This window comes from Pundamilia nyererei, unplaced genomic scaffold, assembly GCF_000239375.1.
Source record: "Pundamilia nyererei isolate P.nyererei 1_Seehausen unplaced genomic scaffold, PunNye1.0 scaffold00069, whole genome shotgun sequence".
NCBI classification, from domain to species: domain Eukaryota; kingdom Metazoa; phylum Chordata; class Actinopteri; order Cichliformes; family Cichlidae; genus Pundamilia; species Pundamilia nyererei.
Genome location: NW_005187470.1, coordinates 540,706 through 567,477, shown reverse-complemented (window position 1 = coordinate 567,477; position 26,772 = coordinate 540,706). Strand labels below are relative to the sequence as shown.

At 39.8% G+C, this 26,772-nt stretch overlaps 2 protein-coding genes across 5 annotated transcripts in view; both read right to left on the bottom strand.

Moving 5' to 3' along the window:
- Positions 1-3,147, bottom strand: part of adkb (adenosine kinase b) — a 125,195-nt gene extending 122,048 nt beyond the window's left edge. For all 3 annotated transcript variants that reach the window (XM_013911705.1, XM_005736381.1, XM_005736383.1), the window contains exons 1-2: positions 2,916-3,147; positions 2,623-2,759 (exon numbers count right to left, since the gene is read on the bottom strand). Coding sequence is in view for 2 of the 3 variants with exons in the window: in XM_005736381.1 (XP_005736438.1) it covers positions 2,623-2,672 (50 nt within the window). In the remaining variant the exon portion in view is untranslated. The remainder of the gene's footprint in view (positions 1-2,622; positions 2,760-2,915) is intronic.
- Positions 3,148-5,735: 2,588 nt separating this feature from the next.
- LOC102207794 (vinculin) overlaps positions 5,736-26,772 on the bottom strand; it is a 26,931-nt gene continuing 5,894 nt past the window's right edge. Inside the window, exons 2-21 of one of the 2 annotated variants that reach the window (XM_013911701.1) lie at positions 19,635-19,705; positions 16,555-16,705; positions 15,662-15,770; positions 15,350-15,472; positions 15,080-15,240; positions 12,107-12,200; positions 11,819-11,966; positions 11,135-11,288; positions 10,865-11,040; positions 10,185-10,375; positions 9,114-9,313; positions 8,658-8,786; positions 8,369-8,518; positions 8,114-8,222; positions 7,719-8,021; positions 7,510-7,634; positions 7,209-7,394; positions 6,680-6,883; positions 6,467-6,571; positions 5,736-6,365 (exon numbers count right to left, since the gene is read on the bottom strand). In XM_013911701.1, the coding sequence (XP_013767155.1) occupies positions 6,219-6,365; positions 6,467-6,571; positions 6,680-6,883; positions 7,209-7,394; positions 7,510-7,634; positions 7,719-8,021; positions 8,114-8,222; positions 8,369-8,518; positions 8,658-8,786; positions 9,114-9,313; positions 10,185-10,375; positions 10,865-11,040; positions 11,135-11,288; positions 11,819-11,966; positions 12,107-12,200; positions 15,080-15,240; positions 15,350-15,472; positions 15,662-15,770; positions 16,555-16,705; positions 19,635-19,705 (3,036 nt within the window). In that variant the 3' untranslated portion in view covers positions 5,736-6,218. The remainder of the gene's footprint in view (positions 6,366-6,466; positions 6,572-6,679; positions 6,884-7,208; positions 7,395-7,509; positions 7,635-7,718; positions 8,022-8,113; positions 8,223-8,368; positions 8,519-8,657; positions 8,787-9,113; positions 9,314-10,184; positions 10,376-10,864; positions 11,041-11,134; positions 11,289-11,818; positions 11,967-12,106; positions 12,201-15,079; positions 15,241-15,349; positions 15,473-15,661; positions 15,771-16,554; positions 16,706-19,634; positions 19,706-26,772) is intronic. The other variant, XM_005736380.2, reaches the window with a different exon arrangement.

Below are 26,772 nucleotides of genomic sequence, written 5' to 3'. Positions count from 1 at the left end.
TTTTAATGATTATAATTTAAAAAAAAAAAAAAGAACACTCGTTTTTCTAAAAATCTGAAATATTAAAGAATAGTTAGCGAAGGAAACTCTTTACTTTTTCACTTGTAACCTGTCCACAAATGGAATAAAATAAGAATAAATTAATTATTTTCCATCACACATATATCACAGGTATATTGATCCTTTAGATTCAACAATGCTTATAATTTTAGTTCCAAATAGTCTATCCTTGTGCAGAATTCTACTTAAGCCTTTGTCTCAGGAAGTCGAGTAGGTTGTCTAACTATCAGAAGGTTTGTGGATCAATTCTACAGCTACACCATAAATGTATATATTAAGACCCCGGGTTGCTCCTGATATATCTCTGTGAGTGTGTCCACAACTGTTAGATAAGCTATTAATAGGTATAGAAAAATAAATAAAATAATTAAAATAATAAAATAGCCTGTGTATGTCTTGCATACTGCCTGTTTTTAAGCACAGGATAAAAATAGACACCTTACTGAAGATAATTTGTGTAGGAACACACCTCATACACTTCCCTTCTGGTTGTATGACTGTACTTCCTGCACTATAAGCTGTTTGTTCTAATTTTTTTCTAATTTGTTGTAATTTTTTCAGTGTTGAATATTTAAAGAAAAAACAAAAAAAATCTAAATGAGGATGTTGTCCCGGATTAATATTACTGTGGTTAGGTCCTAAACCGTTGCACCATTTCATTCACATTCCAGTTTCCTTCCAAAGAGCTGAATGATGACCTTTTTTTTCCTGTCATTTGCCAAATACCTGCAAACTTTTTGGCATCAACTATGCAACAGTTTGTTTTTTCGGTGAGTGTCTTATAGAGTAGTCAGACAGCGTTAACTGCTAAGATTCAGGGTCTGAGCAGTGTTATCTATGGATTTGCTGAGCGCACGGCCTGAAAGATGAACTTCTGATGGATGAGTAGTTTGTGGTTTTGTAAACAACTGAATCCTTGTTACCATTTCTATGTTAAAAATATGACTCATGTGTGAGATGTATGTAGAAGCAGTGGAAATAACTGTTGAATGAGGAATTCTATAAATGACCCATCCAGTGAGTCTGTGAGGACTTGTGGTTAATAGGCTTCTCTCTTTTTGTTCCAAGTTAATCAAAGTTAAATATGTTTGGGCTTGTGGTTATGGTTGCACTGAGAGGTCAAATGCACTGCAAACTAAGAAAACATCAGCAAATTAAAAAAGGCTCACAAAACACAATGCATGTAATTTAGGGGAGACGATAACTTGAAGGAAACATGCATCTTCAGCACTTTATGAATCGTGTGATTAGAACACACATTACTCTTTTTCCTCTGTGCTGTTTTTCCCAATTTATTGTGCTTTGTTTTGTTTTTTTCTGCACCTATTCTGTTTTATTCTACTTCGGTTGTATTTTATTCTATTTCTGTGGTGTTTTATTTTACGTCCGTGGTGGTTTATTCTACTTCCGTTGTGTTTCAATCTACTTCCATTGTGTTTTACCTTACTTTCCTTGTATTTTATTCCTCTTGTATTGTTTTTTTAATTCTACTTTTGCTGTGTTTTTGCTGCATTCTTCTGTTTGCTCGTATTTTCTTTGTTTGCAGTGCTTTTGAGCCCTCGGGTCTACCACATCCGGTAGTCCAGCTTAAAAAAGATGGTGTGAGTTCACAGGACAAACACAACCTCTGACACAACCGCTAGAATGATGTTATTGTTAATATTGATTATTGCTCTGTGCGTGACAGAGATAATATGTGAGAAAATATGGGCCGAGAAAAAGATATTTACCCCTGGGCCAATCATAGAGATGATGCATCCTTCAGTGTGACCATTTAAAGGCATGTAACAACCTCTGCATGCCTGTGTGTTTAAATGGGTGTAAAAGCACTGGCTCGGCCCACGTGCCTCAGATAATTATGCTGACATTTAAGTTTTCCTAAGTTTCCATGAACGTAGCACGCTTCACTTCACACCGTGTTCTTTTAATGTCAACAAAACACATCAGCTGTGTGCGCTGCAATATGTTGAGCCTATACTGATATAAAAAATATAAACAAGAAAATGATAAAAAAAAAAAACATACAAACGTATCCGTTCCCTTTACATGTTTCATATTACTCAATGAAAGTTGCATTTAAAACGCTTTTGCATTTGTAGCTCCTGCCATTTTTCTTGTGTGAAAATACAGCATTAAATAGCGTCCTCTCAACTTCTTGGCTAACGTTAAAGTTTGTCCCCAGTACCTTTAATTTAAAAATACGATACTCTGCAGATTGCCCACACACGACATTTTTTATGCATGTGTGTGCTTTATTTTTTAAAGGGGCACTTCCAAGCTGGGTAAATGTAGCGGAAATTCTTGTTTTCCAGTCATGTGATGACGAACCCAGCCTTTTCCCGTTAGCTGTGCTCCGTGCTGTTATAACCGAGCATAAACGCTAACTACAGCGTACACATCCAGCTGATGTAACGTTCAAAGGTTAAGCCGCCCCAGTGCCATCACTGTGCACCTCCCGCTCTCAGTTCACCACGGCAACAGAGACATTAGCATCGATTAACAGCTAGCTGCTAGCTACACCGTACGTCGCATATGTTAACACAAATACTTTCGGGTTGTTACCTTAACGCCGTCTTCCTCCCTGTCAACATGTTCGGTCCTTCCTCGGACATTTTTTAAATCTGCTGCCGGTTGTGCCGTCGCCGTGGAGCCAGGGAAGCTGCTGCTAACTGCTGGAGACGGGATTCAGCTTCCTGCCCCTTCAGATGATGATGATGATGAAGAAATTAGTCGACAGCATGCAACGACAGAGAAAGAAAAGTAGCAAAAATAAACATAAAAATGAGGGGAGCTAGTTACGGCCCGATCGAGCAGCCACTGTGCATTTGGACAGACATGTGGAAAAAAATTGCTACCTCTCGTTATCGCTTTCCCCCCTTCCTCTGCTCCAACTACTTAACTTCAGCGTCACCGTCATTTTTGGATAGGAGACATGGCATGGATCAAAGTTAACATGCAGACAGCCACAGTAGTATACTAGCTTTGTATTGGAAATCAAAAGTGTCCAACATGGGGCCCTCGGGCCACAAGCTGGCCACCAGAGGATCCCATCCCACACAGGGTTGCTTTGCAAAATGTGGGGTAGTAGTGAAGTCATAAAATCCTCAGTGGTTTCAAATTAAAACACAGTTATGTATGTAAATGTAAAATTTCTTTTTGAGGTAGACAAATCGAGTCACAAGAACAAGAATATTGTTTACTTACTTACAAAACATACATCTGAATGTGTTTCTCTGTTACAAAGTATGAATGTGATTTTATTTTTATTTTTTTAACAAATTGTATGAATCAGTGTAACTTAGTTGAGGTGTATAGAATTCAAAGCTTGCCACTTTACTGGGCAAGCTTTGACCTTAAAGGTCTATCCATAACTTATATCAGGCTCAGATCTTTTTGCAAATGTCAAAGTGTGAGAACGTTGCTGGTGGTATTTTTTTTAAAGAGGTGGCTGTGGTTAAGGGGGTAGAGCAGGTCATCTTAAACCACAAGGTTCCTGAGTTTGCGCCTAAGTGTGAATGCTATGTTAAAAGTTCTCACACATAGAAAACAAACAGGGTATGTTGGTTTGGTTTCGTTAGCTCGGCTTGGATTTGCAGATCGATTTGTTTATTTGTTGGTGTGGCCTTACATCAAGTTGTTCTTAAGTTTTTGTGTGACTTGGGGAAGATGGATGGCTTTGGTGTTTTGTTTTGTCCCCCTTAGACAGGGCATAACAAATACCTGTGCTATAAAGGAATTATTGTGGAGTGAAAACACAGCTCAATCACACACCAAAAAGATTCTGGATTGCCACACATGACCTCTACGTTTGTTTAATTCAATAGAGTTCCATTCAGTTCAATAGATAGTAGTTTAGTAGAAAACGGATATAGTTTCCAAAAGAAAATATAAGCCATTTACAGAACAAGCTAGCTGTATATGAAGTTGTGTCATCTGTGTAAAAATGCACATCAAAGATATGGTTGGCAGAAATAGTGTTTTTTGTGTATTTGTTAAATAAAAAAAATTCAATGAAGCCTTTGTAAACTGCTGACAACCGGAAAGATAAGTACTACTAACAACCGGGATAGACTTCAGGCCCTGAAATGGTTAAGTTACACGTAAAATGAAATTATCTGCCAGTCAGTCCTTTGTGGGTTTTGCATGTTGTCCCTGTGCCTGTGTAGGGTCTTTCTGGCTTTAATCGCACAGTCCAAAGACATAGATGTTGGGTTAATTGTGGATTCTAAATTGGTCAAATGCATGAGTGTGAATAATCGTCTGTTTGTATTAGCTCTGCACTGGACTCGCAGCCTGCCTCTCACTCCATCAAAGCTGGGATAGCTTCCAGCCTATGTTATTGTGTTAACTGGGTACATGTTGGCTGTTATGTCACCCTAAAGCACAACACCTCAAAGTATCCAGCATTGTCTGAACGTTGATAGGTTTTTTTAGTGTTTAGATTATGGTCATTTTGTGTTGTGGAGATTCAAAAATGCCTTTGTGAGTTAATAAAATATAAAATGATTGATATAAAATATTTTGGTTGTAACACATTCCTAATAAAGGAAAGATAAATAATTCTAGAAGAATGAATGAAATTCAGAAAATAAATCTAACTATTGTACAGTACTTACTTGTGTGTGTGTGTGTCAGAACAACAGAAAATACAGATCAAAACACCTCCAAGTGCTATAAAATGCTTTATTACAAAATTGTGAACGATGCCTAAGCAAATCCACATTCAGGCCCATTTAACCCCAGCTACATTGCATAATTTGAAGATCTGCTAAGTTTTGCATAGAGCATAACGTGACTAAAAGTAAGTCATAAACCGGGAACATTTTAAAGAAGAATCATGTACAGCAAGTGTTTCAAGGAAATCAACACAATGACACCTGGTACAAAATGATACAAAACATCTTAAAATGAAAATTGTATCAATTGCAAATAAAGTTTATTTCCCAAGGCACATCAGTTGGCATTAGGTTCTTAAAATGAGACATTCACACCAATAGTCTTCAAATATTTTAAAGTTTCAACTACTGTAGCCCCAAGAAGTGGCCATTTAATTTTAGTGTATCAGGACATCTTTAGACAGATGTGAGAATATAAAAAGAAGATTTCACCAGCTGCAGACACTGTGCTTGTATGACTTTCCCTTGGCTACCTAAGAAGTGTGCTATTCATATATTACAAAAATGATTGTGCACAACAAAGATATGAGACGTACAATAATGTTGAGTGAAAAACAACAAAGAAAACAACAGGCTGGATGACTTTCTCTAAAGAAGGCAAAGCTTTGCTGGGAAGATTAGAGTAATAACTTTTTGGCTATTAAGCCGCATAGTGTAGCATAAGCTTGTTTATTGCATGTAATCTCAACGCAGCGTGTTAAACAAAAAGAGTTGAATGAGTCAAATGCAGGCCTAAAAGCTCTGCCGGCTCTTAAAATTCGTTTTTTTCCTTTCAGTCAGGTACATCTTAAAACTATCCCTTAAAGTCAAATAAGTATTGCTGACCAAAGAAAGACTTGAAATCGTTGCAGGATGTCTTTGGCAAAAGCAAATACAGACTGCTACAATGGCATAAGCAAAACAGTGTTTCTCTTTCAGTTGTCATAATACAGAATAGTGTAAACAGACAAAATACTGCTGAATAGATGCATGCACTCAGCGCAGGTGTATAATGTGTATAATGTACTTGTAACAACTCCCCAGGTTCATGTGCTTATTCTAGAAAGAACGAATGGATGATAACGACAATAAAATTATCAGTACAAAGATAGAAAAATGTCTAGAGATAATGTTAGATTTCAATTTAATTTACTGTGGTTTGCTAGAAGAGGCCAGAAACAATTAACCTCACATTATAGGAAATCTAACCTCTGATCAAAATATATATATTCCTGGGATTTCTCAAAATAAAAACACATTTTTACACACTTTAGAAAAAAAAAAAAAAGCTGTTCCCAGTAAGATTATAAGCCATAACTCGCATTGAAAAGTCGCACCGTTTACATTATATCAGAACAGCAACTGTTACAGACAGGACGTGGGACCAATAGAAACTCTTCCAATATTAGGATGTGGGGCACTGATATCATAACTCTGGTAAAGTATGTATCTGTCCATTCAAAGTCCTCCTGGACCGGCATGAACAATGGCCCTTCTCTTCTTTTACTGGTACCAGGGGGTCTTTCTGACCCAGTGGAGGGTGAAACCTGCATCTGTCCGGATCTTGATGGAAGCTGCCTCAGCCTCTCTGACAGTCTCCTTCACAGACTGCATCAGGTTCTGAGCATTGTGGACCAACATCTCAGTAGCCTGAAAGGAGAAATGAAAATGGACACAAATGGAGATTCGAATGATACTTTTCTCAGAGGTTAATTCAGTGAAATGGCACCCTGATGTCAAACTCTGCTCACCTGCTCTGACTCCTCTTCGCTGATGTTGGTACGACCCAACATGGTGGCCTTGACTGTCGACAGGATTTTGAGCTGAGTGCTGATAGTGGGAATGCGCTCGCACACCTTAAAGGAGATTAGAAACATTATTTATAAAAATACATCAAACTGTCTGTGCAAACTGGGAAAAAGAGGTAATGGTTGAACCACATGATGAAGACAACTTAAACTGACCTGCAGCAGGTTGGTCCGGATACGTTTGTCAGTGCACTGCTTGGCCACCTCCTTAGCCAGCCGTGTGACCTCATCAGAAGCCTTAGCGATGTCTTTGGCGCACTGGATGAGTGCACGCTTGTTTCCGCTGCCTCCACGCACCAGACGTGACATCTCCGCCATGAGAAGGGCCATTCGTTTGGCAGCGCCAATGATATCATTTCCCTACAAGGCACAGCAAGAACATAATCAAAGTTAAAAAAAAAACAAACATCTCTGCAATGCATCTTATCACTTCCTCTTGTGGTAAATTATTGATAAGCTGGTATGTCGAACTGGCAGGGAAACCTGCTTTTAGTGTTTCAAAGAAAGATCTTTAGAACGCTCATAACAAACGAATGAAATTAGAGTCATTAGAACTCCTTAGAAATTATTTTCACAACACCAGAATGTGCTTGGGCTCAGGTTAGGCTCTTATTGACCTAAATGTAAAAGGAATCAGCAAACCTCTGGTATCGTCACATCTGCTGGGTTTATAGTGTTGACCTACTTTGCTGGACCATTTGCGGGCTTCATCGTGAAGCTGCCTCGCAGCCACCATCATGGGCTCATTAACCATGTCACCAGCCTTCTGCTCAGGGAATTCCTCATCTTTCTCCTCTGGGGGAGGAGGCCTTGGGGGAGGAACCTCACCCTCTGGGAGAGGAGGTTTGGGAGGTGCTGCCTCATCGTTAAGCTAGAAGGAAACAGTAAAACAATCGTGGTTAGGCGGTTACACAAATCATTGTGAACAATCAGAGGAGCTTTAATTTATTTTCCAAATCTAAAGTTGTACTTATATGAAAACTTACATTAAGCTGATCCAGTTCAGGAGGAGGTGGAGGGAAGTCTGGTTCTTGAGGTTGGAAGGCCTCCCTGACTTTTGCCACAGCACCGAGAATCTTATAACCAGAGTCCAAAAAGCCCTTCTGAAGACCTGGCAATTAAAGCAAACACATGACCATTAATCAAAATGTGCCATATGAACATAAGACAAAACCTGTGAGAAACATAAACCTACTTGGATCCTGGATATTTCCAGCCACAGCCTTAGCATTCATCACCATAGGAGAGATCGTCTGGCTCAGTTCATCAGATGCAGCCTTCACCACCTCCCTGAATTTAGGATCCTCAGAATTTTCTACCTCTCGTTTAGCTACCAGGAGGATGCGGTTAGCTCTGCGGGCGATACTGGTAGCACCTGCGACCAGCATCTGAGGCTGGTGATTGGTCATCGCCACACGGCACTTATCCAGGTCCTTCTTTATGGCGTCCTCTGAGGCATCGAGCAGAGATTTGGTGTCGATGGCCTCGTCCACCAAACCTAGACATCCACAGGGAACCACAGGGAGTTAGACCAGGACCAGGATATGAAATGATGTTCCAGCCGTTTTCAGGGTCTTTACGGCACCTTACCTGTCATTTTTTCTACATTGTCAATCCACTGGTTCTTCATGGTTTCAAAATGTTCATATGCTGCTTGGTTGCCGGGGTTTCTCAGCAAAATGCGAGCAGCAGATACCACCTAACAGGAAGGGGGAAAAAAACATTAATTGGAAGTCTACTTACAACTGCTAAAAACTCATTTCAATTGGTGAGAAACACTTAAGATCTGTGGCTTACGGCGGAGTGGAGGGCAGACACAAACACAAACACTCAACCATAACATACTTGTGGTGTTAGGTCTCTTGTCGACTTGACGGCAGCCTGGATTCCCTCCACCGTGCTCTTGTTAGCAGTGCCAACAGCAGCAGCCTTCTCTGCTGTGGTGCCAAGCTTATTGGCGTGATTCTCAAAGTTGGCAGCTCTTTCGTCAAAGACCTACACATGATCAAATAAAAACAATTATCCAAAATGGTTTCTGGAAACAACAGAACACCCTGCCAATAAATATAATACAAATGAAAAAGAATCACTGCAGTGAGATCATAGTTAGTAGTAGAGTGAGTGTGCCGCTGACCTCATCTCTGTTGGGGGCGTTGAGCGGGGCGGTAGCGGCCACTGCCAGTAACTTGATGGGGGTAGTTGTGTCACTGAAGATGTCAGACACCTCCTGAGTCATCGCCTCTTGCATCTTTCCTTTCAGATCCTGAGATGAGGTCAGACAAATGTTACAACCAGCCAGCACTCACAGAGTTTTGCTGAGATTATAGATACACATCTGTTCTTATTTAGCTTCAGCAGCTCCATGAAGTGCATATTACAATATGATCATGGCTACAACACTATGTTACACTGTTTTTTATTCAAGTTTACATTTAAGTAAGCTTTAGGGAAATAAAAAGCTTTTAGGGCATTAGTTTCCTCCACCCCTGGTAACCAGCAGAGGGGGTTGTTTGCCTGCATTCCTGAGTGAATCCTGTCAGAGAAGCTACAGACCTGGGTGGGAATGACTGAAGAATGTGAGCCGTCTTACCTTCAGGGCTGCTTGGAGCTGTTGAGCCACAGCACGTGCTTGAGGGGAGTCCCCTTCACCGCGGGCAGCCAGGTCAGCGAGTTGGGCCATGAGCTGCTCTACCTGCTCACACTTGCCTAGCAGCTCCTGCCTGTATGGGCCCGGCAGGGCATTGGCCAGCCTGTGGCCCTCTGCAACTAGGCCACGTATGGCTGCCTGGCCTAAAAACAAAAAAAAAGTACAAATAACAACATATTTAATTTAGTTTGGCTTAGAAAAGTTATTTCTTTGTAAACCTTTGTTAACAATTCCTTTTTATAAATCCACAAGCTCTATGTTTAATTTAATAGTGCATCTACAGATAACAAAATTGACAGCTGCATAGGCAATTACCAATGTATAGCTTTGGCTATATAGATAAAAACATATCCCTGACATAGTTTATTAGATAATAAGATTCATTTTGGGTTAATTTTGGATGTTTTTTCCATTTTTCTTTTTCTAAAAATGCCCTGAAAATGTAAAAAAAAAAAAAAGTCCATCCTAATACACAAAGAAATATGCTCCAGTTGATGGTTTGGTTTGGCAAAGAATTGGAAGATTCATTTTACAATGAAAGAAGAAAAGCAAGTCAGCACATCTGAGAAGCTGGAACAAATGTGCTTTTCACATTTTCTTTTGATGAATAACAAAAGTGGTAAACCAAATATTTCACTTCCAGTTTCAGCACTAGGTAAGTGGAATGTCTGCTCATCGCAGCATTGAACTTTGTCATCTCATGCAACTAGCTGCAAAACAGCCCAGCTGCTAAAAAAAAATCAGATCAGTGTCTCTTTCTATTTCTCGTTTGCTTTTTCTCGGGAAACTACTGTAGATATTTGTGGAACAGGCACACTCCAACTTTGTTCAAAACCACGTAAGTTGTCCAGGTTTAAGTGGCCAAAACCAGGGAATAAGACAACAATGGAATGTCGAGTATGTGTATAATTTGTATACTCTGTAATTAAGCCACGGGAGCAGTGGAGTGAATATAAAGTGTGTGAGAGATAGACAGACACGAGGAAGTCTGGGGAGGATGCAAGCCAGACTCACCCACACCGCTGTCATCCACGGTGGGATTGTCAATCCAGCGCTGTGCCTGCTCGATTTTTCCTTCCAAGTGAACAGCTGCCTTTGCAGGCCTGCTGTTGGCCACAGCCTTGTTGGTTTTGGACTGCAGGTTCTGCAGAGCTGTTGCAATTTGTTTAGCCAAAGCTCTGGCTTCAGGCGTGTCACTTTTGCCCCTAGAAGGAATTAAAAACAGCAACCTAATTTATCACAAAATTATGGCTGGAATGAGGTCTGTATCGCTATTAAATCTGGAGTTCACCTACAAATATGGTCAAATGAGAACTTTTTACTTAAAACAATCGCAGGTGCAGCCCATCATCCATATGTACAATGCTGAATATGAACAGCTCCAAACTGTCAAATTATAGTATGAAATTGGTAGCTGACAACCGTGACTGTACACATTTCTCATTTTTTCCTGCATACATAAAAAGAAACACCAATACCGTTTCCTCGCAACGAAAAGTAAACAGCAGGGATTTGATGATGATGACAGTAGCAAATGATTTAAGGGGTGAAAAAAGCATCTGAACAACTGTAGTAAAGTGTGAACGCACACCAGTTGGATTAGGGAGACACAGAGCCATCAATCTCACGCTTCACGTGTGGAAAAACAAAACCAGCATAAAGCTGTCCCATTTTTCAGGCGGTCTTTAACTTACTGTCTTCTAAGATCAGACAGCTTGGCAGTCATGGCAGCGATCTCTCCAACAGAGCGCATGATGTCATCTCTTTCTTTGGGGTCTTCGCACATGTCAGCAATCTTTCTGGCCTCCATGAGCACCGCCTTGACATTCTCCTCTCCCTCTGTTCCACTGTTAGGGTCTGCAAGCCAATTCTGCAACAAGACAAAACACATGCACGCAAAATAATCAAAACCATCAAATTGCACTGAACTGTCTGAAGCCATGTTTTCTGCGCTAACGACTCACCTGCGCAGCATCGATCCTTTTGGCGATGGCCTGCTTGGAGTTGGTCATGGCCTCCAGTTTCCGTGCAGCATTTTCCACCTTGCCTGTGAGCACATCGAGACCTTGGGAAACCTGCTGTGCCTTTTGCATGGCAACCGGGGATGCTCCATGACCTCTGAGATGGACAAAGAAAACACCCAGATTCCATTAAGTGCACATTTGCACTTCTTTTGATCTACTTGTTTGTTTTTTAATGCAGAGCTTAATCCATATGGCCCACTTGGTTAAGTAAAACTTCCGCACTTAATGTCGTAATGTCTGATTTATAGACTCATCTCTGTTTTCGTAGAGGTAACAGCACCAGAGGTTAAAAGTGGATTATGGATTAATACCAGACAGCTGCTTTTAATCTAGTGTGACTCAGGGTCTCTGGTGACAATAACATTTCTTATCAGGTCTTATCACTCCCACTTCTGTACACTATAATCCCCTTTAATATGCTTACTGCATTACAACCTTTATCCTTTGAGGACTGAAAATGAAACAACTGTATCAAAGGAGCACATTGCTAAAACACCAAATCAACACATGAAATGTACAATAGCAGAAATCAAGACTACTTGAAGAAAGGTGCAAGGATGGACAATTATTTTGCAACAGCTGCAACACAAAAATGCAAAGCAGTGTTGTTAATGTGCACTTTACCTGGCTCTCATCTCAGACACCTGGTCTGTCATTTGACTCAGTGTCTTCGCTGTGCCAACTATATCTCTGCGCTCCTTCCCTGCACAAAGTTCACCAACTTTTCCGGCCTCATCAAGAATCTGCCGGATGGCCTGCTCACCTGCGTCTCCTAGAAAAAGGAAAAACACAAATAAATGAACTCAGAAATACCAAATACATCTCTAAATTCACTTAGGCCACGCATAAGGATAAGGATGTGATTAGCTACAGAATGAAGGGATTAACGTAGAGGAAACTAAGGATTATTACCTGGTTGAGCATTTGGATCCCTCAGCCAGTTCTTAGCCTGAGCCATCTTTGAATCGATTAGCCCAAGAGCCCTCTTCATAGCCTCTGTGTCCTTTGAGTTTTGAAAGAAAGGAATATATCAATATACTAAAAAGACTAAAATGACTGCCTCACTGTTATATGCTTGCAGCAACCAGTCAAGTTGGAGTTTACATCCATATCTGTGACTTATCAACTGTTGACAGTTTAAAAAAAGATGCCGATTTTGTCAGAGCAATAAATATAGATGCTACAACAAAGAAACATCACATTTTGACGGATGAATGATACACACAAACACACATATATTCAAACCAGCAGCACAAATCATCATAGTTTCAAGGCATCTTCATTAGATCAGTGTCACCAAGTCACTAACCAACCAACTGTAAAACATGATGACAATCCTCCTTTCAGCTCCTGAGTTATGGAGATGAATAACAATAAACAATTGTGCTGTTTTTGCAGAACAACATGCTTAATCTTTGCCCTTTATGATATGAAACAACATCATTTCATTTTATTCTACAGACATTTTGTGGACTTTTGTACTACTGGCGTCTGACTAATTATGTGAAAGACATAATGTCAACATATGACATCCAGTGATGACCAAAACTTTATCAGATTCTCTTGAGTCTCCAGTTCTCAATGCCGTGCCAACATATCGAACAGACCGAACAGCTGGACAACCAGAGAACATAATTCATTTGGTCGTGGCTGTCTCAGGCATTACAATCTGCACGAGGAGTTCATGAATCATTTTACTCTTATTGCAGAATCTCCATATAAAACATTACTGTCTAGAGTCACTTTATTTTAACAGTTAATCTATTTTTCTATAAATACTAATGTTTATGTGAATCAAATTGAATTCAGTTGAATTCAGTTTCTACAAAAGCAGCTATCTCAAGGCAACTAAATGTAACTTCAGTTTAAAAATCAAGTGATCTGGAAGCTCGGACTTCTCACTGAGTCAGTGACTTCAGGGAAAATTTCCAGGCCCTGTCACCGTCATGATCAACTGTTAGTTATTTGAGTTAAATAAACATTTGGCATAATCCACATGCAGCATCGTTAAAATGTGTCACGCTCAGCCACGTAAAAACATGCCGTTTCCATTATTCTTTCCCTTTGTCGACAAAGGGTGTGCGTTTTTATAAAGCCGAGGGATTTTCCATTGTATCTCCGTCCGAGTGGATGGAAATACAACAATCTATCCAACAGCAACTGACTCAACAATGAGCCTTCTCTTTGCAGAAGTCTGCAAATCAAAGCAGAGTCCTGCAGGAGCTTGAGCCAAGCGTGAGACCAGATCAGATGAGTGTTTGAGTTAACTTGTTTTTCAGGGTAAAATATCCTGCTGTATGAAGACTGACTACAGAGTTCAGTAAAGAGTTTCAAAGCAAATCAAACCACATAGGCAGAACCAACCTCCATGATTAAAAAATAAATAAAATAAAATGTAATTTTAAATGTTTAAGCTAGTCAAAACCAACTAGATGAAAACCATGCATGTGATTCAATGTGACTAAAAATGGAAAGAGAAAAAACAGGTACAGTCTACACAAGCAAAAAGGTGTGAAGTGATGATACCGGAGATGTGTGGGTGTATTACTTTATTGTTCAAATATGCTCAGCATGCAGCTGCTTTGGCATTAACTGACTATGTGTGTGTCTGTGCGTGTGTATGAGTACAAAAAGCCAGTGAAGTAAAGTGAAAGAGATATGCTTTGCAAACATGCATTCATTTAAGCTTATATTTAGAAATTAGATGGGGTATGATTAACGCCATTGATTATGTTGATGATGTTAAATGACAACGGATATTTAGTGTTCATGAAAATAAAAAAAACATTGAGAAAATGTGGTTATGCATGTTGGATTAAACAAACAATTAGCCATTCATAAAACAAAATCCATATCAGAGTTTCTATGTGCTCTCCTCCATCAGGAGAAACCTGATGTTCATGGCAAGAAGAGATGAACACTCAGAGTCCTCCCTAATGATGCCAAAATCAATACTGCATGAGTCAGGTCAATCAATAACCCAAGCAGCTGAAGACAAGGCTATAGTGAGGTTTAAAGGACAGAGGAGGGGGGACACACAGATGTTGATACAAAGTCTTACTGCAAGGCAAACAAAATCCCAAAAAAGGCAGACATTTCTGCACTTCAACCTGCTTTACTCTTCATCAACAAAACTCCAGTCTATAGTAGATAATAGTAATTGAATTTATTAATTAATAGTAAATTTAACCTTCTAACAGTCTCGCTACTGAAAAGCACACAGAGGCACTACAAAGCACAAAAAGCCCACTCATCTCTCATAAGCATGCTGCTGTACAACCAAAGGGCGACACAGGCAAGCCTTACCTTCTACAGGGGGTGAAGGGAGAAAGAAATGGTAAAAAGAAAGGAAGAGGGACATAAATTCAAATGTTCAACTAGACATACTGACTGAGAACCACAACAGAAAATAGACAGAAGTGACACAGGAAGGAGATTTTAGAGAGACCCTGGGATAGGAAAGGAGCTGCACATGCAGAGCTGAAAAACATAAAAGAACCTAACACATTAACCGACTATACAAGAAAGAGAGAGGAGAAGTTAAGGCATGTGTACTTTGTTTCTAATTGTAATGAAAAAATCTCATTCACACCTGTCAAAACTGATACAGTCTCATCGTGATGAAACAAAGCACTTGTTACTAAAAGGGGGGAAAAAATACAGCTGAGAGTTACCATCACTTTATGAACTTTCCAGTTCATTGCTGATCTTCTATGAGTACATGGAAGCAATATGGGTGCTGTCTTTGTTTTCCCAAAGCACACAAAAAACCAGGTTTAAACACAGCAGCTCAAACAGCCACACAGACTGTAGCTACTCGTGTATATTTACTGTGTAAAAGCGACTCTGTGGAGTTTCATACTCATATAATTATACCGTACGAACCTTGTTTGCCCAAGCATCCTCGTCCCAGGAAGTCAGCTGCAGCACTCGGATGATCTCGTTTATCTCGGCACTCATCTTCTCAAAAGTGAAGTTACGATTCTTCAAGGCCTCCTCCACTCCGTGGCTTTCAGAGGTCTTGGTTGTCACATAAATTTTGATGCCTTAAATACAAAACGGAACTTGCGATAAGAAATCGGATAATCCGAATAAAAATGGCTTCCCTTTTAAAGAAACACTGACTTGTGTAACAGTTATAAAGAACAAGAGTACCTGAAATGAGGATGGGCAGCAGCTCTTTGACAGTGTTCATAGAGTTGACGAGCATCACGCGATGCTCCTGATGCGTGAGCTCCTGCTGCCGCTCATCTATCATCTTTGCCATCTTCGTCATACCTGGAAAAAGGCAACAAAACAGAGTTGGAAAAATAACTATTTTGCACTGGTATCACAACTGACACTTACACTAGAATGATTACACAGCAAAAACAACTTCTGAATCTGTCAACTAACACAGCAAAATGTTATTTTTACACGCTGTCTAGTTAAGACTTCGGCTAAGTAAGCTTGTACTGGAAGACCGACCTGGTCCCAGGTTCTTTGTATATGTGATCAGGTCCTCCATAGACTCCACCACCTCTGCCACAGCCAAATACTCCAGGATGCCTCTGCACACACGGATTATTCTGCGAACCTATGAGAACAGTAAGAAAAAAAAAGAAAACAACTACTTAATCTAATTCAAAGACAAATAAAACAAGTGATCATGCAAACACACGTTCACACACCCCTTTCACATTCCCTCTAATTACACTCTGATAACACGGCCAACTGACATTCCAACTTCTTTGTGCTGCTTCACTCCAGCTTTATGTGAACTGCTGGAGTCACCACTACACTATGCAGGGTGATCCCTGAGCTCTACCGGAAAACATGATTGCAGTGCTGACGGATGACTCCTGCTGACTGCTGCAGACAGGACTGGGATGCCTGATGTCTGCATCCAGAGTGCTGACCTGCAACTTTTTTCATTTCACTCTCTGTCCCTGAGAGGAAAAGATAGATGGGCATGACAGATGATATTCCCGTCTGATTTGAGATATAAGAAGTGTTTCTGTACACGTACAGTATATTTATCTACGTCTCTGCCTATAGTACCCAAGAGGAAGGCCGGAATAGATACTATCCTTACAGCAGAGAAGCCTGTGACAGCAATCCTCTGAACGTCTAAACAGTCAATTAATAAGTCGGTGAAGCCCTTCCAAATCAACCGCTGAGCACAAGAACGGGAGTAGAAGGTCACTAAACCACCATCAAAAGTATGAAATGAATCTGGTGCTGTAAAACGTATATCTAGCAGTGTCACCTTATCAGTATTTTGTTGCCGTAACATAACTGATGTTCTGACCTCCAGCAGATTTATTTTGGTTAACAGGTTTTCCATGTAAAATGAAATGAATGAATGAATGAATGAATACCTCAGCCTCATCAAAGGTGAGGAGCAGGTCAGAGGTCCCAGACAGGATGCCCCGAGAGCCATCGATCAGGTAATCCCGAGCAGGAACAGAGTATGGATCAGCTTTCAGCATGGATGCAGCCTGTACCAGTTTAGCACACGCATTCTCCACTCTGTGGAAAGAAGACAATCCATTTCAAGAGCCTGTAGAAAAATGCTTAACACGAGTCATGCTCAGGGTACAAAGCCAAGTGACATTACAAGTAGAAACAACATAAAGCAAAGACAGATGGAAGCCTTAGCATGTAGCCATAACATATAGTAACTGCAATGTAAACATAACTTTGTTTCATTTCCTCTTTAGTATATACTTTTTTTTTAAAGAAAAAAAAAAAATCACACCTTGTGCAGTAAAGTTAATGAAGCGTGAATCCTTTTCACACCATCTTCCATAAAGTGCATATCAAGAACATCGCAGTTCTCGCTACACGTGTGGCAAACCACAATTCTTCAGATATTTATTTACATATGGACTCAAATGAAGTGATCCTCATAAGATTTTACTCTAATTGTTGCTAGTTGCAATCAAATGTAACCAAAACACAAAACAAATACAGTCCTGTGCACAAATCTCAAGCCATCAAGAAATAGGAAGTGTTCTTAAGAAATAGGAAAAGACCTGACACAGGAACTGACAAATGCATCTGACTGTTCAGTTAATCCATCTACTAATTACTGAATGTTCATCAGAAATGAACTCAATGGAAGGTTGGCAAATTATAGAAGAACTAAACTGAAAAATGGAATGATGAATTCAAATTTGAACATTTTGCTTCAAATCACTGTCAATTTGTACAGTTTAGGTCAGGAGAGAGGTACAGTGAATGTCTACAGCCATCTCGACGACACAATGGTGACACGTTGGAGGCGGTATCATGGTTTGAAGCTAGAATTCAGCCAGTGGTGTTGGGGACTTTGTCAAAACTATAGGAATTAAGAACAGGGAAAAGTACCATCAGATTTTCATCCATCGTGTGATACCATTTGGAAAGCATCTGTTTGGCAACAGCTTCATTTTGCAGCATGACAATGATCATAAACATACTGCCCTTACATGGGGTTTTTCCATTTGTGTTTGTGCATTTGAGTAAATAATTGTCAACCGTTTTAAATTTTTCCTAGCAAAATACAAAGAAATAATGGGTGGGTCAAGACGTCGGCAGAGTACTGTAAATATTTCCACTCAAACGAATTCTTAACTGAAAAATGTGATGGCAGAATTTCTCTGGTAAGGAGCCCACACAAACAGCTAATAACAGTATCGTCAGCTTCCTCTATTTGCTCGCAGAAAATAGAAGTGTGTGAAGTTGGCAGTCTGTTAACCAAAAATGGTCACGTCATACTCTAGCTGAGCATACGCAGTCATTTCTTATTATATACCCTAACCAAACTTTGTTATTTAGTAAGGAAGTTATAAATACGCAAACTAATTTCTTCAGAATAAAAAGTTTAAAGGTCCTTTCACTTTATCTTTTTAAAATGATCTGGGGGTTTTCTCTATTTTGAAAACTTCAATGATCTCAGAAATACATTTATGTGATTTTAAAATCTATTTTAAATCATTTAAAAGTTTTGTTTGGAAAACGTTAAAGCACAAAATTAAGGAGTTACTGTTTGCTGAATGTCCTTTTATTCCTCGAAGAAAGGCTGTAAAAAAACTGCCTAATTAATTGACCTTGAGTGGTGGTCTTTAATGAAAGACCATAAAAGAAATGGGTAAAATTTGGTCTCATGAGCAGAGTCTAAGTAATCAAGTCTGGGCCTGGTTAAAAGCTAAAGCAATGTCATGTGTCGTACTGATTATGAGGCAAATCTGTGATAGTGGCTACATAAACAAAAATGGCCTGACTGAAATATTCATTCTGTAAACAATCTTTTGATACAGAAGTTATCTTGCTTTCACAGGACGTGATACGAGATCCAAGAGGTGGGGTTCCCCTCTGAACCCCACCTCTCGAGTCTGGCCTCGGTCCAATTTAACCCCTGCTTTACAGAAATGTAATGATCAATAGCTGCCTCCTGGGTGTGGTGTACTCTGTGACTTGTAAAGCAGTAAAAAAAGAAAAAAAAAATGCAGGCTCAGCCATTTGATTCATTGTCGTACATGCCAACTGCAAAATATCTCAGCCATTTTGCACATTGAAACAGGCAGTAAGCCAAGGAACAACACGTTTCAGTTCCCACGGTATACTGACTTCCTACATTTGCCTACAGGCTAAAGGGTTCACCGGTAACAAGGAAACATTACTGCTATAGACTAAAGGGGCCAAGCAAGAGACAGTCGGTTAATCAAGTCTTGTGTAAGATAAAGGCTAATATATGTGCATGGCATCAAGGTTGACATGAATGTGTGTGTCTTTGCAGAGCCAGCCAGCACTGTCCTTCAGCGTGCACCAGAAAGAAAAGAGACATGCATTAACTGGATCCCAGCAGACACTATATTTAGTGAAGGAGACACATTCCAGCGCATGTGCTGATGGATGACGACAAGGTGACGATGTGACTTTGAGGCGCCAAATGTGTTGAGCCTGACGACCTGTGCTTGCCAATGCTTTTCCCTGACCTTGGGGTGGCCCATAGGACACCCTTTCCCCCCTCGCTGACTGCAGTTTCTCATATAATAAGGATCAGTCAAAAACTGTGATCGAGACAGGCAGCAGATAAGCACAAACTAATGACTTAAGCAATGTCAAGCAAGCCAGGGGAACAAATACACTGATTAAATGGGGACATCTCTTTTCTATGTCAATATCTACATTTTTTCTGTAAACAAAAAGCAGCAGCCAGCGACTCTCATGAGGCCCCACTTCTTAAAGGGTAAAGGAACTCCTCCCAGATCTAAAAAGTATTTCTGTTACACCATGGCAAGACTGAGGCACTTAACATGCCATGTCTGACCTTTGCCTGGGCACAACCGGCCATTACTGCAACAGATAAAGAGAGAAAGAGATCCAAAGGGAAGCTGATGGGTTCCACATACTGAAAGAGACATTTAATCCAAGAATTTGAGATGTTTGAGATGAATTTGAGGCATTTACTTACTTGATAAAAGCTGGTGGCATGTCCCTTTTCATGAGCTGGTCTTCTGTGGTTTGTACAGTTTCCTTTCCCACCTGGAAAACACAAATGCACAAATGAGTAAACATTAGACACTCATAATGTAAAGAAACATGACATTTAAAGTAAACACAGTGTGTGCAATAGCGCACCAAGCTGACCGTGATGGGAAGTGTTTGGGAACATACTGGACATTTCTGGCATGTCCAACTTTAGAAACTGAAAAAAAAAAAATCCCAGCAATTTTTCACTAATCAATCAACTGCTGACAATAAAATAGATCCATCTGGGTTTTAGTGATATTAAAGGTCAGCACAATAAAATCAACAAAGTGTTATTTGATTGTTTATCCTACATGTTGGGAAAAGAGGTGTGCAAGCCTAAGTTACCTATTAAATAATGCATGCAGACTTTCTCCTCTGCAAATGTTTTACTTGCCAGGTACTCTGTGGCAAATAAATAATACAGGAATATATTCATCTGCCTTGTGCCTCAGTGTGGTGGCACATGTCTCAGTTTTCATGAGAGACAGATTTAGGAAAAGTGAAGTCAAAGTGTGGTTATTCTACTGGATTGTGTCTATGGGGTTCTCTGATTCCATCACACCTACTATTCTCACAAATTAGCACAATTCAAGAATAATAATCTAGATAATAACCATAAATAATAGCAAGGATACTACAAACCATTTAGTTACAAAAAAAAAAAAAGGCAAATTGATTTACTTGCCTAATAGATGATACATATACTCTTATCTTGCTTTTGTTATTTATGTACCTGCTGTTCACAGGTCTTATTATTTGTAGAAAGTCTTTCACCTCTTCACAATATTCCCACAGCTTTTAGCCTGTGCAAAAGTAGTCTGACTCAACAGATAAATACTGGCCAGTGATATCACCAGATGGCATTAAAAGCAACTGTGACACATTCACTGCAGCCACAAACTTTTCTGGGGCCTACAGGTCATTGGCCAATCTTTAACCTGACAGCTCCTGTCAGATTGCGCCAAAGTGTGAATAGCGCAGTCCAGTACATTTAACACAAGTGAGTGGGCGTGTTCACTATCCATGCTGCTCCCTCATGAAGCGAAATGTTTCCAGGTTTGGAAAACCTGTCTGACACAGAGTATTTAGGCAGATATTTTATGATATGATGGTCCCAAAGCTCACAACCAAAAATCCCAATAACAATTTCCCATTTAACCAGAAGGTGTTATGTATTCTTTCTCTGTAAATTAAAAGCCAGTTAGCCATTATATTTACAAACTGTTAAAGATAGCACCAGTAATAAAACAGCAGACACGAGACACACCCAACACCCAAGCTTCAACTCTGACTAGTTCATCAGTCATGAGGATTTCTGTGAGTCAAAGCTTAAAGCCCCTGTACAAAATTTAAACAGGGTGGACACAGTCTATTCCAAAGCTTTTATGCAATGTGACCTCAGTACATACATCAACTGAATGTTATATGCATGAGTAAAAACTTTGTAACCACAACTTTCCTCCTTAGAGAGTCTTGCTGTTAATCAGGCAGTTTTTCAGAATGATGTCCTGTTAGTTGTGTAGCGAAGCATTATTTCAACAAGGCAGCTGCTGGGGGATGCCAGGCCTTGGTACAATTATAATGTGCAAAGCAGCTGAACGCCTCCTTGCAGCTGGCCATCCAATGCCAAAATGACTCACCTCCCCCAACCATGACCTCAGCTCTGCGGGGAGGCACAACTCACCCACGTTGAGCCGCCATGGGTGAGAGATCATAGGCATTCATCCTTACGGAGCATACTGACCAGTTTAAATGAGATGCGTTGCTGTACAAACCTTTCCTTTCACATTAATATTGCACTACAAATCAGTTGAATAGTAAAAGTGTTGCAGAGTGCTAGATTATGTGTGACGGTGTGATTTCCTGACTGTCACACAATTTACTCTTACAAAGCATTTCCAACGTGTTTCAATGTCCTGAACTCTTTTGTACCCGCTAGGCAACACACCAGGAATCAAAATTTCTTCTAAGTTCTTTAGTTACGTTTGCGGAAATATATCTGAATTTTGGACAAGACAAAACTATTTAGAGATGTCTAATTAGGGCATGGGAAATAATGAATCCAAATCCTGGCACAACTTTCAAAGTGTTTTTTAATCTCTTGGAAGTTCCTTTAAAACAGTGACTTCTGCTTTTGCTTTTCTTATTCATGATGCATTCCTGATGCTACAGTAAGCAATCCCAGTGAGCTTGTCAGTGTGTCTGTATACAGCCACTAGAAGAGCCATTCCAGATGGTTGACGTGGAGGCAGTAATGGAGCAGAGCACACATGCATCTCCTCGCGCTGTGCTTACTGGACCTGAGGGACTCTGAGTAACTGTGGGGTTATAAATTAGGAGCAAAGGTTGTGCCAAACCAAAACTAAAGCTCAGCCGGGGAGGCCGGAGTGGCAGGGAGCATACGCCACCCTGACATTCCTCCAAAGAGGCTCTGGAAAAAAAAGCCAGCAACAACTGATGTTGGGATATTTTTAGTATTTAAACTACTTACTCAGTGCATCCGAGTGCATTTCCTTTTTCCAGTCTTATCTTGCTTTAAAGCTTTGTCATACTTCTACTGATCCACCTGCAAAAAGTATTTTGCACAGTTGCAGTAAACTAGAATGATGAAAATAATGTAGCTTCCTCATGGTTTCAGCAGCTACTTGATTAAATTATTTGCTTATCAGCCCTAACAGGAACAAAACATAGGAATGCTGAAGGTCTTTTATCAACAGCTATATGAGATTATTTGCATATATGGTCTACTATTTATAGATTACTTTCACTCCTTTATATCAGTGTGCTTCGAGTACTTGTTAGGTGGGTTAGGTAAATAAATCTATTATGTCAAGGGGGCTCAAGCAGCTCATGAACGACTTTCCAAGGTAAGGGTGATTGTGTAAGCTCTTCACAGAACTGTTAAAACAACACTGCTATTTATTGAAGCTCAAGTCAAGTTTAGACATGATCTGAAACTGAGCATTCATTTAACAAGAGCTGAGTCATATTGACCCCGAAGCGTTGCACAGGAGTCTCTGAAACTGAGCAAATTTAAATTTCTTGATACTGTCACTGTCTTCCTTTCCTTCCTCCCTTGTCGTGCCTCTTCCTGTTGTGTGAAGTTCAAAAATTGTTTTGCACCAGCGATCCAAACAATTTGATGTAAAAATAGAACTGTAACCAAAGTTTGCAACGCTTGTTGTCGAGCAGTTTGTGATGCCTGGCCTCTTTTACTATTTTGAGCCTCTGTCGTGATTTTGGACCACATTCCTGTGACGGCAGCAAAGCCCTAGTTTGACATTAGGGTTACAGCTTGTGATTATTTATCTCTTGATTTGTCTCCTGGGGTCTTTTGTTGGCCTAAGAGATTAATAGTTTCTTCTGTAAAACAATAGAAGATAATGTCCTTCACTAGTTACCAAAGCCAAGAATGGCCTGTAATTACAAGTCTTGTCCGACAGCAACAAAAGTTGAAATGCAAGGATATTTAATGTATAACAAATCAAACTTAATATAAAGAATAATACTAAACTGAGACCCCTGAAGCCTATACTTTGTATTTCTTTTTTCCAGATTACTTTTCTGTCAATTTTATGGTATTTCCCCCCCATTTAATTATTGATATCAAGACTTGGGGAAACAATGACATGAGGATGTCCGGTCACCAGTCATTAGTAATTAAAGCTATGACAGCCAACCCAAACCACAATAAAAATCCTCTATTTCTTGAATAGAATCTAGCAAAACAATTTAAAGAAGCACAGCTGTTCCCTCCCAGCATCTTTTTAAAGCCTTCCACAGATTTAGTGTCATCTTCTTCCAAGCTGCCATTACAACACTTTTAGCTGTGTGTCCCATTTGAGCCTAGAGTGGAAACACTGGCACTCCTGTGTTGTGAAGTAGCTTGATAAAGTGGCTGCTCCTTTAGCACAGACTCTGCATTGTTGACAGGAGCCCATCACTCTTTCTCGAGAAGAAAGGCGACTCTGAAAGCCTCCAGACTGCCAAGACACAGCCTGCCTTTCTCATGTCGGGCAGTTTTAACACAATACTGCGTTAGTCATGGGGACCTCAAAGATGTATGACTGCAAAATTCCTACAAGCAGTGCTACCACTAACCCTTAACACCATATAAGAAAATAAACTACACTTGTATTTCTCAGAGAGAAAGACGCCGATTTCCACAGTAAGTGTCTCTGAACTGCAATCTGATGCCAAAGCACTCCATTAGCTACCTTTGATCAATAGTCTCAAACCAGGAAGTGCTGCTTTTTAACATATCAAATGGCTTTTGACTAATAATGATTCAGAAGGGCAGCAGAAACATTGTGCTTATGGCATTATCACACATCTTCCAAGCGGTGTCCAACATGTTTGTTTGTTTGTTCTTATTTGGATCAGTAAACACTTATGCACGGTGTGTCCAAATCCTATCATCTGCTTGAAAGTCACAAATCAATTGTTCTGCTAGGAGAGGCAAAACAGGCTCTGTGGCTAGAGAAATACATCACAACTACTATTTCACAATGCAGGAACTTTGCAGCTCACAGCCTTACTGGGGAACAGCATTCATACTCATTGTCCTTATCTTAAAAAGAAGAGTGAGTCAATAAAAAGCATGTTGCATGTGTTCACTTCCACAGAACACGGACAGCTAAAACAACACATTTAACAGATAACTTTTAAGTGCTAGAGAGGAAGCCTCAACTTCACATTTGGCCAACCAATGACGTGGTTCCATATAAAACCTATTTGTCACTATCTGATTGATATAACTATTTCCATGAAATGTAGGACTGTAACTTTACTTTATATTCCATTAAACTAGACTACAGCTCAGCTTGTTTAGCAGAAAATGAGGGGGAAACTATTCTAAAAAGACAGTCTAAAAAGGGAGCTGATGTTTTTGTTCACGTTTACATGAAAAGAATATTAATTTTCAGTTAAAATACAGACTACACTGGTGTAAAAACGCAAACTGTTGAGCTTGAAAGAGTCAAAGACTTTAAATATCCATGAATCTGTTAAAGGACACAAATTATTACTGCCTCTGTTCTCCTACAAAATATAACTACACAACATCACAGAAAGCTGAACATAGCAAAATAGCCTCGAGTAGCAGCTGATGGCTTAAAGGGGTTACTAGAACTTCATGTTTGTTCATTACTCTATCATAACTAGCATGAATGGTGTCCACAACAGAACTAATCATAAAAAGAAAGTGCCGGAAGTGTGCCGAAGAACATGGTTTGTCTGACAACGTGGAAAACAGCAGCTCAACGGTGGAGTGGCTAAATGTTGAGGTTTCCTTGGGCAAAATACGGTATCTCCAAGTTCCTTCTGATATTCGATTACAACATGGACAGATGTGATCGCAGTGAATGTACGAAAGTTAAGTTAAAAGCTAAGTGCTCAAATAGGGTAAAAAAGAGGCAAGTACAAGTCCTTGTCTACACCTGACTTGGAAATGCATTTTATATTTCTACTACTCTCTCAATATTCTTTCATAAGTTTCAATTGAGCAATTTTAGAAAGCCACATCCGTGTTTTAAAATACATTTGGTAATACTGATTGCAGTGTTTTTGGGGAACACAAACTGCACAGGAAACAATTCCAACAAAATCTTGAATTTTTGTTTCTTGGGGAAAAACCCCCCCACAAAAAAGATCACCCCAGGTGCATTTTGTGATTTGTCATGGTGTGCTCTGGAGTCATAAACACCCTGCTGCTGAGGGACAAGGGTTTCCCTTTGCTTTCCTTTCATTTGTTCAGAGTGGGGCTGACAGCTGCTGGGTATTCCTGACTTGGCTTCCTGCATTTCCTTTTCAACTCAACGCTCTGCCGTATTCTCCTATCCCAGCTAATTTTCATCAGAAAAAGCTAAAAATACACAAACTTTGCATTATGAATTGATAGTGCATAAGCATGAGGACTAGTAATGTGTTCTTGTTTGACTATACAAACATTTCACAGTCCATAGTTCTCACATTGCTGCCAAGATAATAGAATCAAATGGAGAGCTGCATGAAATTGTTTCCCTTGACAAAATGCAGGAAGTTTGAGTACCAGGTAATAGGAAAGGGTTTCTTTTGTTGGCCTGTGAAGCAGTTTACTTAATGAGCTCATTTTGTTTCCCATCTCTAAAGGGTTAGAGAAGTGGGTGATTGAAATTGCTATAAACAAAAATACTCAAATACTGATCACGTCACAATTAAGTATTTAAAAATTCCCCTAAAAGCGCCCTCGTGTTGCATCCTCTGTATTTCTTTCAAAGTTTAAGGACATTCGAGAAGATATTAAAGGCCTCCAAGAGTCTTGCAGATGTGTTGTGCAGATTGAGCAAAAAGCATGAGGCCAGATTTCTCACACAACCCACTAATCAGTGACTGCTGCCGAGCCCAGCTTCCAGTAACTGCATTTCATAAATCAGAGTGATATTTTGTAACCTCCAGAGTGTTGCAGAAGACAGTAGCTTCTTTATCCCAACAAAAACTCAGTGATCTACACAGAGAAGCATCTCCACAAGTCACGTGATCTCTGCAAACAGGAAGAAACTGGATTTTTTTTTTAACCTTACACCTATAAAAAGGAGCTATAAAAATAATGAGCTACAACAGGCCTGCACAGCCAACCTTAAAGGCTGGCTACTGACACAGACAAGTATGCTCTCCATTTATCCCATTAGGACATTATCAAAACTCTTAGAATCATTAAAAATATCTGTCTTTTTAACAGTGATATGTGCCTCAAAAATGATTTTACTTTGTCAGATTAAAATGACTGCTAAAATTGAAAGACATCAAAAAAAAAAAAAAAACAAGCATCAAATTTTCATGACAGGATGCTTTCTTTTAAACATTTTCAGCTTTACAAACAACTTATTTCATTTTCTTGATGTTACCGTTACAACACTCATTTGTGCAACAAAGGCAATCGTTCTCATTGCACAAGCATATTGGTTCGGCTAGAAATCGACCAGTCAGCCACAGCATAGCCACATCCTGCAGCTAAAGATATGTATCAGGCTAAAACTTGATATCACTGACAAAAAAGAAGCTCCTGACGTGTGAAAACATGGTCAGGGAGTAAAGTTGTT